The sequence below is a fragment of the Myxocyprinus asiaticus genome, chromosome 19 (assembly GCF_019703515.2).
Source record: "Myxocyprinus asiaticus isolate MX2 ecotype Aquarium Trade chromosome 19, UBuf_Myxa_2, whole genome shotgun sequence".
In the NCBI taxonomy this organism is placed as follows: Eukaryota; Metazoa; Chordata; class Actinopteri; order Cypriniformes; family Catostomidae; genus Myxocyprinus; species Myxocyprinus asiaticus.
In genome coordinates, this window is record NC_059362.1 from 39,822,480 (window position 1) to 39,841,060 (window position 18,581).

Below are 18,581 nucleotides of genomic sequence, written 5' to 3' on the forward strand. Positions count from 1 at the left end.
TCTTTATCTGTCTTTTGCAGAACACACTCAGAACACACTCAGTTTGTAGTGTGTGTCCAAAAGTGGGGTTGGTGACTCACTTCTCTGATGATAGTCCCTGAAGCTTTAGAAGAACCTTTATTTAGGAAGCCTCCACAGGATTGAGCTGCTGTAGGCGAGCATCTTACCAATTGTGTAGAGCAGGGATAACACTTTTTGGTTTTGGCTCATTAATTTAGATAATGTTTAACCCAAACATTTGAAATTTTGTCTCAAACATGTTTGACAATGCTGTCACGACCACTGTCCATTTAATTTGTATTAATAGAGTCAAAAACAACACAAAATTAAATGTAACTTTTGGAGGAGAGATATCTGTTTAAAATCATTTTTTAAATGTTTAAATGCAAAATGTTTTACTAAACTCCCTCAAAACAGAGTTTTTTTGTTGTTGTTGTTGTTGATCGTTACTAAAACTGTCTGTTATTTTTAGAAGAGTTAGGGTTTGTTCACACCGAACACTTGCTGTCTCCATCTCCATCCGTTTTTCATTTGTTTTATTATGTAGACATGGGCTAGATGGACGTCTTTGATTGTTGCATCAGGTCTTGCTGTTTCATCAACACCTCGCGCAGTAGTGCCACGTTTTTTAGATGCCATGTAAAATTCAAAGGAGCTTCAAGTTTTAAAAGCGTGTCTCGAGACACCTGCGTTCTGTTATATTTGTCGCATTGCATCCAGTGTTGAAAATCCACGATAATTTAAGTGAATTAGTGGATCATATATGTGAACTAGTTAATTTACATGAAGCGTCCAAACAAACGACTTACTAAAATGAATTGTAGTTTCCAATTTTAAATTTAAGTGAATTGTTTATGGTAACCAGTTCATTTACGAAAGAATGGCACTTAAATGATCAGAATTTTTCTGGCAAAGCTTCGCTACACTATTGTGAAATTAGCAAAGGGAGTATTTAAATATAGTTAACTTTGTAGCATCGCTACTTTTAGTTAGTTACTCACCAACACTACATCTTGCTTTTTTCAGCACAAGGATGCGTACGGTCTGAACACTTTCTTAGAGGACTGAATTGTGTTTGCACATGCCTTATATGACGTAAATTTTTTTATTGATGTTGCATTCAATGAGAAACTGCAGTTATCCCTGCTTAGCCTTATTTTATATTTTGTAGGAAGAAGTTTTTATTTGGCAGATCACAGTGTCTATCTATTTTTACTATCCTAACGCATGTCTTATGTCACTATGGCATGACTAAAACATTCAAGAGCTTCCATTTGCATATTTGTGTGCTTGGAAGTGGGGGGAGTGAATTATGCACAGATGCCAGAATTTGTTCAGCTGTGCAAACCATAAATTTTTTAAACGGGCTTACTTAAGACCTCTTTCTCCTAGAAGCCCACTCACTCTCAAACGCCTAGGTTTTTCAGCGTGTGTACTTTTGGGTAATGTGTGTATGAATATACATGCAAGTGAGGTGATGTGAATTTGATTTGATGTGGACTTTGATCAACATGTGCAAGGAGCTTGTATCTGCTTTTTGAGATAAGTGGAAGGATTGGAAAAGATAATGTTGTCTTTAATCTTTACTTTGTCAACTTCTATTGCTTTCCTCTTTCATGTCAACATTCACGGTTCTTTTTTAAAAATTGTTTTTAATTTTTTTACATAAAACAGTTAGTACTGCCAGCTCACATTTATACTGTAAACATACTATATACTACATACAGTATTGATATTATTCAGCCTATAAATGGATGGATAAACAAGGTGAGGTGAACCAATACAACACAATAAAACAGCTTTCATTAAGTTACTAATATGACTGAAGTGGCATAAATTTTACAGTGTGCACCCGGCTTTAGCAGTTCGGGCTGAATTAATTGCAGATGTTTAATGCTTAGAATGTGTTCGAATGTTTGAATATCAATATCAGTACCTGCCTTGAAAGCATTGAAATAAGACACATTGTATTATCAGACTGTAGTGTGCATAACACAATCGAAAATTCCATTTTATTCTGTAAATGTCACCGGATTGGTATAATTAGCTTCTGAATTAGTATTTTGTTTTCTTCCACAAGGTTCCAGGAAAGCTGCAGAATATTATTATGAAACTTATTAATTTCTTCTCAAGTCTTGCTTTGCATTGCAAATGTTATCGTCTTATTTTGCTCCTTGCTGAATCAGATATTAAGTGGAGTTTCTAATGCACTACCCTGACAAGTCAGTTTAAAATTAAATTACAGATGCCTTCAAAATGCCACGGATCCATTTTTTTTATCATGATTAAAATGTAAAGGAATATAGCGAGCTGTTCTGTGATGCTATTCCCCAAACAAAGAGAAGCACCGATAAACATGGTCATTTTATTTGTTTCTGTCATGTTTCTTAGCTATCATCATTTGTAACCAGCATGTTCTGTTGGCTCTTCAGGAGATGGAGGAACAGTTTGATAAGGAACAAAAGTCTCTCGAGGAACAGAAGGGCCTACTACGAGAAGAACTGGACAGTCTGCGAGAGGAGCTCACTGCCAAACTCAACACGGCCAACAGTGAGGTAACATGAGCTCTGAAGCCTATTTTTAAAGGAATAGTTCCTACAAAAGTGATTTTTGGCTGGAACCCATGTTGTTTCATTCTTTACAAAACTAAAATGAGTGTACAGAATGTGCTGTATTTATCAGTATCGTCCACTCATCTTAAAACCCTGTTACGTTGCCTCTGTGAAAGTTCTTTAGCAGGTAGATAGGAGGGCACCAAGGCAGAGGGAGGAAGTGATTAATTTTTGTGCTGTGTGTTTATCCTCTCATTACTCTCAGTGTGTTTTAATGGGCTCTCGGTACATAAAGCTGGCTTGGGCCCATATCATTTGGCTACAGATGCAAATTGGCCAAGGACACCCCTGAAGAGATGCTTCATCATTGATTATTGCCCAATCCTTCAGTTTAGCCAGGGTTTGTTTACTTTTGAGTCATGTTTAATAACCATTTTTGCTGAGCATTAATGAAAATGAAGACAAAACAGAAGCTCTGTTACAAAATTTTGTGAACTAGCCATCTAGGCAACATATGTGGTCCCGAGGTGAAGGCTGTTCCAAACCGTAGCCTGAAAAATGATACCTTGTTTCAAGGCATTCCCGCAACGACTAAAGAGATCCATCTAGAGCTTGTTTACACAGGAAAAAAATTGAAAAACAGCACGGACGGACGCATATACGCGTTTGGTGTAAACGGCCACTAATACACTTAAAATGAAAACCGCTTTAATACAACGATCAGGAAGAACCAAATTTCTATCAATCTTCACTTTTAATGGGGCCTGGGTAGACTACCACCCCTGGAGTCATGAGTTCGAATCCAAGGCGTGCTGAGTGACTTCAGCCAGGTCTCCTAAGCAACCAAAGCCCGGTTGCTAGGGAGGGTAGAGTCACATGGGGTAACCTCCTCGTGGTCACGATTAGTGATTCTCGCTCTCAATGGGGCACGTGGTAAGTTGTGCGTGGATCGCGGAAAGTAGCATGAGCCTCCACATGCTGTGAGTCTCCACAGTGTCATGCACAGCAAGCCACATGATAAGATGCATGGATTGACTGTCTCAGAAGCGGAGGCAACTGAGACTTGTCCTCCGCCACCCGGATTGAGGTGAGCCACCACGAGGACCTACTAAGTAGTGGGAATTGGGCATTCCAAATTGGGAGAAAAGAGGATATATATATATATCTTCACTTTTAATAAACTACTTTTGCCAAAACAACGAAGCTGCAATCAATTCTCTATAATTAAGCTTTTCCAATGAACTGGCTATCTGTTTAAAACTGGGGTCATCAGTTTGTATACATGATATGACTAATGTGTTAAATAAAATTATATTTCACAAATAAAAAAAAAATGGCCTTCCAGGGCCACTGTCTCAGTACAAGTCTTTAAGTACATTATAGTAGTTATAAGCATTATAATGGGTTTTTATGGGAGAGAAAATGCTTAACATGAAATAGTATATTATTCTCGGATTACCGTGTTGTTGTTTTGCCAGTAAATTGAGTTTATCACAAGGGAAATGTAAGAAAATTACACTAAGATCTTTAACTAAACCTGTACCTGTATTGTCCTTAAAGTGCTGAAGTTTTTCTCACTGTCATTTTATAGTCTCTCTTCCAGAACTAGAACAGGCATATGCAGTGTGATATAATGTCATGAATTACAAGTGTTTTTGGAATCACAATAGTGAGAAACAAAAACATGCACTCAAATGCTATATGCTTGACAAAATTGTCCTGCTTCTGACTGAAAAATGTGCACTGATTTTTATTTATCTTTCCCCCGGCCACTAGTTTAACAGCCGATATCTCACACAACTCATGCTAAAGGTGTGTGTTTCAGGTCCATTTCTCTCGGTTTGTGAAACATTCTCTGCAGTTTGGGTGTGAAGCCCTAAATTATGGAACAAACGGCATCCCGTACGGATTTAATAAGGAATGCAATTTTGTTCCCTCAAATACATTACATTTTATTAAATGTAAGCATTTGCACTCACCAACCACTTTATTAGGAACACCTGTAAACCTACATATTCATGCGATTATCTAATCAGCCAATCATGTGGCAGCAGTGCAGTGCACAAAATCATGCAGATACAGGTCAGGTGTTTCAGTTAATGTTCACATCAACCATCCGAATGGGGAACTAAGTGATTTCGACCACGGCATGATTGTAGGTGCTAGATGGGCTGGTTTGAGTTTTTCTGTAACTGCTAATCTTCTTGGATTTTCATGCACAACAGTCTCTAGAGTTTACTCAGAATGGTGCCAAAAACAAAAAACATCCAGTGAGCTGCAGTTCTGTGGACGGAAAGGTCTTGATGAGAGAGGTCAACGGAGAATGGCCAAACTGGTTTGAGCTGACAGAAAGGCTACATTAACTCAGATAACCAGTCTGTACAATTGTAGTGAGCAGAATAGCATCTCAGAATGCGCAAAATGTCGAACCTCGATGCGGATGGGCTACAACAGCAGAACATAGCTGTACATCAAACATTAGCATTGCATAGCATTGTTTATCCTCCACAGTTTGTTTGCTAAGATGTCTTTTGACTTCTTTGTTGACATTCGAACACCTGCAAAGCTAACAGTAGCGTCGCCATTTTGTTTCCTTATGGTTGTGCCATGAAGAACATCTCAAATCAGTCACTCCCTTTACAAAAAATCTAGAGTTCTGACAAACTTGCCGCAAACTTGCTGCAACTTTCCCTCTCATTAATGCCAAGGACCCCAAAATATGATGACCTCCAAATAACTCAAAACAACAACTATTTAATTTGTTCGCTAAATTAAATAATTGTCTTTTGTATTGTTATTGTACTGACACCAAAGTAAATTATTAAAAAATTATCTGGAAAATATTATCTGTACTGTTAGATGTAAAAATCTTTAGAGACACATTTTCAAATCAATTCAAATTCATTTAGATTATTATTATTATTTTTTTTACAAAACTATGATTCGTTTTCTCAATTTCTTATGGCTGTCAGTAAAGTAATTACTATAAATCTCATCATTTCAAATGGAGAAAGCAGAACAGTAATACTGTCCAATTCTGTAAATATCACGTTTTTATATATTTTTTTTTTTTTTCTTCCTGTGGACCCCCTAGTGTACCCTTGCAGGCCCCTGGGTTAAACAAACCCTAGGTTAGGATGCTGCCCTAGACGTAGCTGTCTATGTAAACTGTATACAGTAAGGCAGCTCTCTAGGGATTAGAGCAGAGCTATAGAGACTATTGAGTTGATTTATTATCAGTGAGACCTTAGTGAGCTTGGAGATGTTAGTTTTAGTTAGCCTTAGTCAGAGGTTAATGAGTTGTCCTTAACACAAAGGTTGCTGGATCAGATCCATATACAGTAGGTGTGACCTATAAATCGCATAGTTTCTAAGATCCCCCTCCTCATTATTATAATGCCTCTGAACAACTAAGGAGCAAACATCTGCCAAAAGATAAGTAATGTCTCCTTCTGTTCCTCAGGTGAGTCGACTCAAGGAGCTTGTTAAACAGGGAGAGCAGGGTCTGGGCTCTGCTGAGGGACACATCACCAGTCTGAAGGACGCACAGAAGAAGCTTCTAGAAGAGCTGGATGCTACACGAGCCCGACTCCGAGAGACCAGCAACCTTCTAACAGCCCTTCAGGTCTGTACTCCAAAAGCATTTACTCCAAAAATAATGAGAAATGAGAATATATCTTCATTCTTTAAAGTTATGCAACTTAGAGGGTGTCCAGGTGCTTCCAGTTGCTATAAATATACAAGAAGTTTTTGTATTAAAGAGGATGTGCAATTTTTCGGTGTTAAAATACTTTCACATTTTCCAGTTTAATGTGCAGACTGCAGAGACTATTATAGTTAAGTAACCCATTCGTAGGTCGATGTATTATTTTCAACTGTGTTTTTTGGCCTTAGAGAAGCTCTGTATGATTAAGACACTTCATTAGAGAGGGCCCTTCACAATTCCGCTTCCTGTGTCCTTGACCTGAGGCGAAAGGTTCTCTGAGTGACCATGCATAATGAATCAGACCTGTATGAGTGTGTCAGTGCATGTGTGTGTGAGAAATAAAAATGGATGAGCGAGAGCCTCTTATTTCCATCTTGTGGCCCTGCTTTGATTGATGGCTGTGAAGAGGGGCCCACCCTCTTGTCCTGAGTGCCGTGTGAGTGACCTCACGAATTATGGGTTGTGCACTTTATCACTCATTATAGCTAATGTACCATCTCTCTCCCTCTCTTTGTCCTCAGGGGGAGATGGAGACTCAGAAACAACAGCATGATGCCAAACTCATCTCCACCAAAGAGGATGAGAAGCTTAAAATGGATAAGATGGCCCTGGAGCTCGAACTAAAGTGGACTGAGACGCTCAGGTAAGTGTGTGCATGTTTTCAAGAACCTTTGGATTCATGTCAGAGACTAAAAATAAACTGCTATATAAATGAGTGGTGCATCCTAGAGGTTAAAGACCCCTTGAAATGGCTCAACGAGTGTAGTTTTCTTTCCCGTGTTGAAATATTTCTGTTGAAATAGGAAGTTTGGGTAGGACCAGTGGTGTAGTCGGGGCCATAGGCATGCATACCCCATACGCTTACTTTTTTCCAGGGCTGTTTCGCGTATAACGACTTCTAAGGATCAATATTTGCATATACCCTGGTTTTGCTGCTTCAGAAGTCCATAATCTACTGTCATGTTAGCTTCTCTTTAACTGTATTGGATGCTGTTTTGTGAAACTGGTGATTCTTTGTTGTAATTGGTGCATTATCACTTGAATTCTACCATTCCCTGCCCCTGACAACCGTTGTCGCCACCATCATCGACTGAGGGAATTTACGACAGTGAGTGGAGAGAGTCACCCTCACGCTGAGTTAAGCCTTTTCTTTCCCTTTCTCTCTTCTTCAAAGTCATCGTATTAAAGTGTTTTTCATTTTAAGTTTAGTAGGGGACGTTCACACTGAACGTGTTTTTGCATACGTCCGTGCTGTTTTTCAATGTTAAGCAGCGTCTTTCGCAGAAACGCCTGTAAATATGGGTCATTCCTACAATTCTGTGTCATTTAAGTCCCCATTACAAGTGTGTGTGGTATTTATATTGTTTAATTTTACCTGATTACAATTTTGATAGGCTTGCTAAAAAGAATAAAGACTTTTTATAATTTTACACACGTCTGTGGGCTTAAAAGTTAAATTTGTAATAATTTAATCCTTATTTAACTGTGTCACTTCCTCAAGTCCCAAAAACTGCAAGTCAAACATCTTTGACAAAAATAAATGCTAAATCATTGGATTTTCCCCACATACAGTTATATTGAGTTTAGTGTTACATTCTCTCACTAACATGTTTTAATTTGTGGTAAATGTGTGTTTTTAACACTGATAGTGGAGGTTTTTTGTGTGTCCTTTGATTTATTGCGCACCCTGTTATGTCATGATACCATGATCTTTCTTTGAAGATATATATGTTAGGAAATGACATCACACACACTGGAGGTGTACATCAGCCATTCAGCTTTTTTTAATTACTTTGAGTTATTTGAAGTTTATAACTCTATTGTTTTATATGTTTTCCTTTATTTTGTTGTGTTAGTCATATGTGGTCAAGCATAACATGTCTACCCTATTATGGGAAGATATATGGGAAATGAATATAATTTCAATATACAGTATTTATGCAAATACGTTTCCTAGATATCAATCACAGACCATGTAGTGGCTAATTTATCCACTGAATGTTCACTCTGTTATTGTCCAACCTGATGCTGCCCATTTAACTGGATGGACATCTGAATTTTTTAGTAATTTTGCTTGACCGGTATGACTAATACAATCTTTAATATGTCCCTGTAATGATAAAACATGAAGAAACTTGTAAAAGTATGTTTTATTTTTCAAAAGTTTCAAAGCCGGGATGTCACCGAATTGTAGGAATGACCCATTTATGATATGTACAGAGTTGCAGTTCCGCAGCTCTCTATACGCAGATTACGCAGTCTACAGTAAAAGTAAAGTACAATCTATAGTAATTCTATAGTATTCCTTTGAGCCTCAGGTCTGGTAACACAAGCTGCAGAAGCCAAGTTTCATATTCAAACTTGGCACATCAAGATGTCTTACACCAAATATGATGTCAATTATGTCAAAAATCATGAGATTTGAGAGCTTTGGCAGAAGAGACGATTTGGAGTTTAAATTCGGTTTGTTCCTCACACAAAACTATGAATTGCTTCAGAAGATTTGTAATATCGGGCTACAGAGCGTATGGATTACTTATATATAGGGATGCACCGATATGGAATTTCCTGGCCGATACCAATAGCGAGTGTGCATGCGTGGGATGAGCGTGCCCGCCCCAGAGTGTGCATCTGCCGGGTGCAGTTTCAACCCCCCCCCCTCCCTCCCCTTAGATCGGCAACTCCGGCTCCACTTCATTTCACAACGAGAGTGCTTCTGTATTTACTTATTTTGTATTTTTGTATAATTCCCTCATACTTTGCGATCTACATCACCTGAAGCTGTTTGGAAATTTGGAAACTCTCCTTAATCAGGCGCAAGCTGAAGCACTCCTCTCGTGCCATCATTAGTTTCATATGATCTCATATTATGTTAAATGAGATCAAATAACTATTCCACAATGAAAATGTTTATCAAAAATATTTTATTGTCGACATTGTCGATAACATCGACTAATCATTTCAGCCTTAATGGGAATAGGTAAAAACATCATACAGATTGATACATACAGAGTCTCAACTCGTAAAATACAACAAGCACATTCATTTCATTCACAAACTAGTGTTTTAATCCATCTCGAGTCACTCTGTGAGAATTATTTCAAGATAAATGTACAGTTTTAGGTTGTGTTTGGACTTGTTTTAATCACAATGCTGTTATGTAAGTAACAATGTGCTTTTTCCCACATTCTGTTTATGTTTAATGAAGTAATACTCGAAAATTATTGCCCCCAAGTAACATACATACATGTTTTTGTCACGCTTTTGTTTACTGCCTCATGAAAAAAACAGGATATGAGAATATGGGCATGTTGTTACTTACAGCAAATGACTAAAACCAGCCCCAAAACAACATAAAATACAGAGATGTTGAAATAATCCTCACAGAGTGACATGAGCTTGGCTCTCTCGCACACAGACACGCTGTGTGTGCGCAGGGTTGGGAGGGTTACTATTAAAATGTATTCCACTACAGATTACAGAATACATGCTGTAAAATGTAATTTGTAACATATTCCATTAGATTACTCAAGGTCAGTAACGTATTCTAAATACTTTGGATTACTTCTTCAGCACTGGTAGATTTTTTCACTTGTTTTGACTATAAAAACTCTGCCAGTACAGTACGACAAAATACACATGTTAAAAATACATTCTCTCTGAAAAACCTAAATATCTTATGCAGTGTTGTTTCTAAAACAAGATAAATGAGTTTTAAGGATTTTTAGATATTTTTACAGGAAAACAATAAAACAATTTTTTTATCAAAAATATGATTTTTGCCCTAAAATCAAAGGTCTTACTAGAAAAAAAAAAAAAAAAATTATGATCCAACATGAATTTTCTTGATAAAGAAATATGATCGTGCCTGGTAACATGTGCATGTAAAATGGCTAGAAATTGCATTTTAGCTTAGCGTAAAGCTGACAGTTTACACAAGGTTTGTTTCTATTTCTTCTGCTCCAAACTTCAGACTTACTTCTCTGTCTGCTCGTATGAATGTAACACATCACAAGAAAGTGTTTCACCGCTGTTCAAATGCACTTTGGATCACATCATTTATATGTATAAATGTTTTCCATCTGAAAGGACTAAATATTAAATGAAACAAATGACAATAAAATGCAAAGTAATCTCTTCAGTAATCAAAATACTTTTTGAATGTAACTGTATTCTAAATACCAATGATTTAAATTGTAACTGTAGTGGAATACAGTTACTTATATTTTGTATTTTAAATACGTAATCCTGCTACATGTATTCTGTTACTCCCCAACACTGTGTGTGCACTGTCACTTGAGGCTGCACAAGTCCTTGCCTGAAGGGAAAAAGCAGCAGGCAGTCAAAGATTCTCAGCTGCAAGCAAATAAACCGTAACAAATTAGCTGTGAAAATATCGGCAGTAGGGTTGCGTGGTATACCAGTACTAACAAAATATCGTGATACCAAAGAATTTCATACAGTACAATATCATCTTGTTGGTAATTTTGGTAGCATATTAAAGTATGCTGCCATTAGCAAAATGTAATGTAATGTGAGAGTTTTGAGATGAAATCAAAGACTATTTGAAAATAATTAAAAAAAAGTCTGGATATGGCCAAGTGTGATCATTAAACAGCAGAAGGATATCATTTAATTAAACAATATACAGTCACATGCCTTGCGTGCCACAGAATGAATGAGAGGCTCCACTCTGCTCTGTCATCTCCTTCACACACACACAGGCACACACACACACACACACACACACACACACACAAACGCAGCACACACGACTATTGCTTGATTTTCATGCAGTGTCTAAAAGTATCCATCTGCAGAGCCGTAGAGCAGTGTGTTTAGTGTATAAACGGCAGTGAACTCTCAAATGACCTTTTTCACTGGAGATTTCAGCTCACGAGTTGTGGGAAGTTTGATATAATGAACCCTTCAGAAAAAGGAAGAACTTCAAAAGGTCTTTCAAAATAAAAGTCCCGCTGAAATGTGAGCTTTATTTAGCTGGATGCGTGAAATTGAAGACATTACGACAGAAAAATATTACTACAGTATAAAAGTGTAATATTCAAAGCAGTAGCAATAATACTCATAATAAAAATAATAAAATATTAAATAGTTGTATTATTAGTATTATTATCTGTAAGCAATATCACAAAAGCCGAATACAGTCCTGAATATCAGCATGTTGTGATTCATCCATGGCAGCCTCAGGTAATCAGATTGTTTTCATTTAATGCTTTCATTAATACTGTAAAGCTCTGTTGTGCATCTTTTTTTTTTCTTTTTTTTTCCCAAAAATAATATTTATAAATTATTATATTTTCATTTGATCAAAGCTGTACAGTATGTATTTGATTAAACACAATTTGATCATAACATTAATTAAAGCATTTAATATGGAATTTATTTGTTGTCTAAGTATCGAGTTAGTATCGATACCGAGGTACCAGGGCTGGTATCATACCGAAGCCAAAATGTTGGTATCGGAGCAACCCTAATCGGCAGTAATTCCTTTATCGGCGCAATAATAATATTTTTATTTTCCTGGTTATCGTTATATATGATATATTGTGTATCGTGGGTTATGGTTATATATGATATATCGTGTATCCCTACTTATATAGTACTTTTAAAGTACTTTATTTACTTTTTTGTGCTTGACAGCCCTTGGTCATGTTCTACTTTTGTTGCTGGAAATGAACAGCTTTGACATTTTTGAAAAACATATCCTGTTTTGAGTTTTACGAAAGAATATCACACTGGTTTAGTACAGCATGTGGATGATGAAATGATGACAGATTTATTTTTTTATTTTTTTTGTGAACTACCCCTTTACACACAGGGATCGCAGGCGGCCTCACAATCGGTTTTGTTAACATTAACTGCATGTTATTACCATTCAAATCGTATTTAATCGTGACAAACTACGCATCATAAGAAATGTCTAATACTCCAGCTTTGATATTTGTTTCACAATGTTACAGAAATGTTACTACCAGAGAAATTTCTTAATTTATTGTATGTCAACATATCAAAACATCCTAGCGAGAGTTATGAAAATTCAATTGTTACAAAGACGAACACACATATTCAATTATGTAAATTCCCATTAATTTGTCCCTAGCCGGCTTCAGTGAAAAAACATTCAATAGAACATTTAGTACAAATTTTTTTGCACATTTACAAAAATATTGTTGAACTTTCATATGTTTACTTCATGAAGAATTATTCTTTATTAAGTTTTTCCACTAAGCCGCCTGTGATATGATGCACTTAAGCTCTCTAATACTCTCAAACGGTATAAGTCCCATTCACCTAGAAAGCCAGATGTGGTTCATTTCTCAATCTAAATATGGTCAGACATAAAGAAAGTTAACTTATGACAGTGACTTCAGCATACCATACCATAGTCGGATATTAGCCTTATAACCTCTATATAAAGCATAAAACTAATTATTTGACTGATGAGACAAGTTGAAAATAAATAGACGATTACAATAATATATGGTTTGTCTATCATTTCCATGTGGTCTCTGGTATTTTTAGATGTTTATTTTCTACATAATAGAACTGAATCAGCTGATGCTGCACATCTGCCATCAGGTGCACGCTGCATATTCTATAAATAATCTGCTTTCTGCATCATTCTATGAATGGAATCCACATGAGATAAGTAAAAGACGCTGTTATAACAACTCCATTATGATTGGAAGATACGGTATATGCAGTACATAATGTGTAACATGTTTACCATTCTGCATTCATGGCGCAAATGCTAATGGTTAGAATGCTATATGCATCCATAATCACATGAAAATGTCTTATAAAACTCATAGCTTTAAAGTTTTTATCATCAAAATTGAAATAGAAAATTATCAGACTTGTGACTTTAGCTACATTGTGTTTATATGGATCTACCAGGTCAGTGTTATATATATTATTTCATAAAATCAAATATCTTATGGGAAATAAATTTCTGATCATTTTACAATAAATGTTATCTTTTCTAACTATTTTTCTTTATTAATTCTGACTTTTGGACAACAAACTTCCAAGTGTCTACTATTAAAAAGACCACAATTATGCCTTTATACAATGTAGTTATGAACTACAGCTATTGTATTAGACCAATGGTCAACAAACAAGCACTTCTCTCTCATTCTTTTACGTTTGCTTCTTCCTTGCCAAGATGCATGATGACATATATACCTGATAACATTCCTGGCAGCTGTAAGTAGCTTGGTATTCCTATTCCCTCTAACATTAAACTAACATTCAGTATTATGGGCCTTCAAATAAGACAAAAACTCACTTGTAAAAGTCTGAACTGTACTGGACTGAAAACAAAGGACATTTGAGAACATTTTGGCTATTGTATACGTATAGTTTTGAATAAATTCTTTCCTAATCAATTTGAAACCAGTACTGTCCTGACTATAACATCCCCTTCAAAAAGATATAAATGAGCTAAATGGGAAGGTAGGTTGAATAGATATCATGCAGGGACACTCAGTGTGCTGTTATGATAAACAACATGACATTTATTGCATTTCATCCTAAATTCTTCAGTTCATTTTCCACAACACTGATTCAGGATGGTGTTGTGGCGCCTAAGAAAATTATATTTGGACTTGGATATTTGGATAGTAAGTGATTCTCTCTTAACAATACTAGCAAGAAGAGGAATTCAGGCATCAGCAGAGGACAAGTGTTTGGCAGACTTTGCGTTGCAAGACGGATGGTTTGTTCATCATCAGACAAATATATCAGACAGGGGCATATGCATTTACACAGGCTTGAACCATTAGTAACATCTTTATCAATAGGTCTACTACAGTACACATTGTGCAGTTACTCTAACAGCTGCACTGCACAACAATGTTCACAAACTCCAGATGGATCGTCCCCTTCGAGGCAGCGCCGTCTGCAAGTGTGAATGTGTCGGGTGCAACATATCAAAACTGTTTATGGTAGTTTTGTTTGTTTGACTGACAGCAAAGTTTTGCACAGAGATCATTTAGGGGGAAAATTTGACTCTCTGTAAGAGTTTGAGTTGATTTTCAGTAAGCAACAAACAGCAACTTTCTACTTTGCAGTATTGCTGTTTAATTCAACATCCACCTATAACAGACCCCATGAGTTCATGATTAAGTTAGCTTGTGTGTTTCTGACTAAGCTGTATTTTTAGGGACAAAATTGTAGAAAAATATCTGAAGAAGCTAAATCTAAAAATATCAAAAAATACTCTGAAGGAAAAATTGTTTATAAAGAAACGAATATCTTTGTTAATTTGTATTAATGCAAAAAGTTAGGTTTAGTCTATAGTAAATGTAACTAGACAGTTAAAGTTTGTCTAGACAAACCTTGTCTGAAATTTTATAATGGTTTTACAGTAAAAGCTTGAACTGTGACAGACAAATAAGGTAAATATGGAATTTTTAGCCCCTTTGAAAGTTCGATACAGGAAAACTACAGTACCTTAAATGTTGGTGTTCATTTACTGTAAGGATTAAAAAATAAAAAATAAAAATGTGTAAAATTACAGTATGTTGACATTAGTTAATGCATTATGAACTTACATGTACAAACAATGAACAATATTATTTCAATTTAAAGGGATAGTTACCCCAAAAATGAAAATTCTCTCATCATTTACTCACCCTCATGGCATCTCAGATGTGTATGACTTTCTTCTTCTGCAGAACACAAATGAAGACCTTTAGAAGAATATCTCAGCTCTGTAGGTCCATACAATGCAAGTGAATGGTGGCCAGAACTTTGAAGCTCAAAAAATCACATAAAAGCAGCATAAATTAATCCATACAACTCCAGTGGTTTAATCCATGTCTTCTGAAGCAATGCAGTCGCTTTTGGTGAGAAACAGATCAATATTTAAATCCTTTTTTACTAAGAATCTCCACTTTCACATTCAGAATGTGAAAGTGGAGATTTACAGTATATTAAAAAGCACTTAAATTTTGATCTGTTTCTCACCCACACCTATCATATCACTTCTAAAGACATAGATTTAATCACTGGATTCATATGTATTACTTTTATGCTGCCTTTATGTGATTTTCTGAGCTCGAAAGGTCTGGCCACCATTCACTTGCATTGTATGAACTTATAGAGCTGAAATATTGTTTTAAAAATCTATATTTGTGTTCTGCAGAAGAAAGAAAGTCATATACACCTGGGATGGCATGAGGTTGAGTAAATGATGAAAGAATTTTTAATTTTTAGGTCAACTATACATTTAACATTAGCCAAGATTAATAAATGTTATGAAAAACATTGTTCATTGTTAGTTCATGATGCCTAATGCATTAACTAATGTTAACAAATAGAACCTTACTGTAAAGTGTAACCATAATAATAATAGCAATAACAAATTTGAATCCCAGTGAGGCTTCATAATAATTCAGTGCTGTTCTCTAGTAGTGTATTATCAATTCAAAAATGCCACCAAAATACAGATAAATACATTGTTTTAAAGAAATATATGCTAGAATCTGCATCTATTTGTGGTCTCCATGCTAATTGCTGTGGTCTCAGGCGGCTTTCAAGGTGCCCAACCCCTAAAAGTGTTTACCCCTAAAAGTGAAACCGTAAAGCTCCTGTTTCCTCTTAAGCAGCAATTAAGAAGAATTTCACACCTTTAAAAGGTTACCGCAGTGTCTCAGAATGTGTGATGTATACAGCACTGCCAGTTATTTGAGCATTTTTAGAACTTAACAACGCAGACTTAATTATCAAGAATTTAAGCCTGCCTGGTTTGTTCATGACATCCCGCAATTACGGCACATAATGTGGCAGTTAACCTTTCTTGTAACCTCCACTGCTATTCGGCAGGGAAATGTGGGTGCATTTCAAAGATCTGCTGAGCATTTGAACGGGGGATTGATTATTTAGCAGCCATTAATGATCAACCCATCCAGTGGATCGCTTTATGTATGCGTTTATTTATATATTTAAAATGTGTGCACCACCAGAAAAAAAATAAATAAATAAATTCACAATTATGCCTGTTATGATTTAGGGCTATGAAAAACTTCTGGATCTCCTTGTTTAATTTAAAACATATTTAAAGAATTAACAGCTTTAGTTCACCCAAAAATGTAAATTCTGTCATAATTTACTCATCCCCTTTCTTATGCAGAACACAAAAGGACATGTTTTAATGGAGATAGCCCTCCTTCTTTTCATTACAATGGAAGAGGATAGTTACTCACTTTTAAGCTGAAAAAAGACCCAAAAGTATCATAAAAGTAGTCCATTCTACTCATGTATCATATTCCAAGTCTTCCTAAGATGTACATTTTAGATTTGAGGTTTTACTCGAGAACTTGCAAGCATTATTTAGCACTAAATATAAATTAGCCACTGTGAACAAGCTTCTCTCATAGCACTCATGAATGAGCAATGAACATCAAGATTTTTACTGAAAAATTAATTACATTTTAGGTTGTTTCTCACAGAAACCTTGGAATATGATGTTTGAGTTGCATGCAATACTTCTATGATAAATTGTTTTAAGCGTTAAATTGAGTAGCTATGAACTGCAATTGTATTAAAAAATATGGGCCATGATTTTCATTAAAACATTTCCTTTTGTGTTCCTTAAATTACACTGGCGATACAGTGTAATTGGATACCATGGAAATCCATGAATGACTACCATTTTCATATACCATGGTATTTACTTGCAATGGCAATTGCAAATTGCAAAGTTCAAAACAATGGGAATTGTTTGCTTTATTTAGTGAGGTGTGTAAAAAAAAAAAAAAAAAGGAAATAAAAAAATGTGTAACTCCTCTGCTCGGTTGAGCCCACCTACGCTGGTATCAGTGTCATTATAGCAGGCAAACAGATTTATGGTCAAAGGTCCAGACAACATACTGGTTTATGTATAAGCGCAAAACAGTCTGGTCATCAATGTGTGTTTGTGTCCACAGGCAAGAGTGTAAGAAACTCCGCGAGGAGCTGCGTGAAGAGCATGAGGACAATAAAAGGTCAGCGCTCAATCAGCTGGCACAGAGCAAAGATCAGGAGATGTGTACTGCCAGAGAGAGCTGGCAGAGGAAAGTCGAGGACCTGCTGGATCAGGTACATCAGAAACACACACACAAACTCTACTGCAACTACTTTCATGGTATTTTGGTAACATTATTATTTCTTTATTTAATGAGTTAATGCAGACTGATGGCTTTAGCAGAAGCATATACTACTGATTAACAACCTCTGAGATCACGGCCCAACTTTATAAGTTTTTTATTAAGTTACTGTTAAAAATCAATTCCCCAATGGAAAAAAAATGAATGGGATTTCTACATCCAGGACCAGACTGTTGTGCTCCATTGAGACTTTTACGATTAAATACTTGTTTTAGTCCTACTGTAGCTCTATTCGAACACTATAAGTTCTCTAAATAAGTGTTCCCAACCTTTTTTGCCGTAAGTACCCCCACAGCACCATCAGTAAGGATCCCTAAGTAAAATATCCCTTCATCGACACAAAACCAAATTTGTGTGCCAAAGGCTAAATATCATTTAACGCTATCATTAATATTCTAATATCCCTGACGTACAAATATAACAATATAATGTATAAATTGTTAGGCCTCGATGTTTATTGTTTATATGCATAATTTGTACTAATTACAAGTATTTATATTGATGTGTAGAAAAAGTGCTAAAACATTACTGTCTCTTTAAGACTACAGGCTGTTCCAAAGAGCTCTAAAAATGGGATGTTTAGCGCTTTGTTTTTGGTGGATGAGTGTATATTAACGAGAGTGAAGTCGCACTGCTTCTTATTAGAAGGGAAAGAGTAAAAAGAAAGGATATTAAGAGAGACATTATTCAGTGACAAATGGATTGCATGGATCTCATCTTTGGACACACATCAAAGGGAACCAGTCAAACCAAACCTTTCCTCTCAACACGTAGTGAAAGGATCTCGGTGCTAAATGTTGGATATTAAAAGATTGATCTTGTGATTTTAAGAATAGATATCATTATCGTTCAAATGAAGATTGCCATTAATCAGAAAATCATCATGGTTACTTTCGTAACCTCCGTTCCTTGATGGAGAGAACGAGACGTTGTGTCAATGTAGTGACACTAGGGGTCACTCTTGGGAGCCCCAAACACCTCTGATCTTTTTTTAAAAAGCCAATGAGAATTGGCGAGTGGAATTTGCAGACTGCTGTGTGCCTCGTAGCCAGCACATCAGGCCATCATGTAACCTCCCCCAATGCTCTTTATGAGTGTCAAACAGACCTTCAGGAACAAGTCGACTGCCCAACGAAAAAATGGACAGGCTAG

General features: G+C 36.1%; 1 protein-coding gene across 3 annotated transcripts in view; it reads left to right on the forward strand.

Annotated features, from left to right (window-relative positions):
• Positions 1 to 18,581, forward strand: part of LOC127410246 (protein FAM184A-like) — a 205,510-nt gene that overhangs the window by 106,626 nt on the left and 80,303 nt on the right. For all 3 annotated transcript variants that reach the window (XM_051645408.1, XM_051645409.1, XM_051645410.1), the window contains exons 7-10: positions 2,433 to 2,555; positions 6,016 to 6,177; positions 6,780 to 6,901; positions 17,211 to 17,361. In XM_051645408.1, coding sequence (XP_051501368.1) covers positions 2,433 to 2,555; positions 6,016 to 6,177; positions 6,780 to 6,901; positions 17,211 to 17,361 — 558 coding nt within the window. The remainder of the gene's footprint in view (positions 1 to 2,432; positions 2,556 to 6,015; positions 6,178 to 6,779; positions 6,902 to 17,210; positions 17,362 to 18,581) is intronic.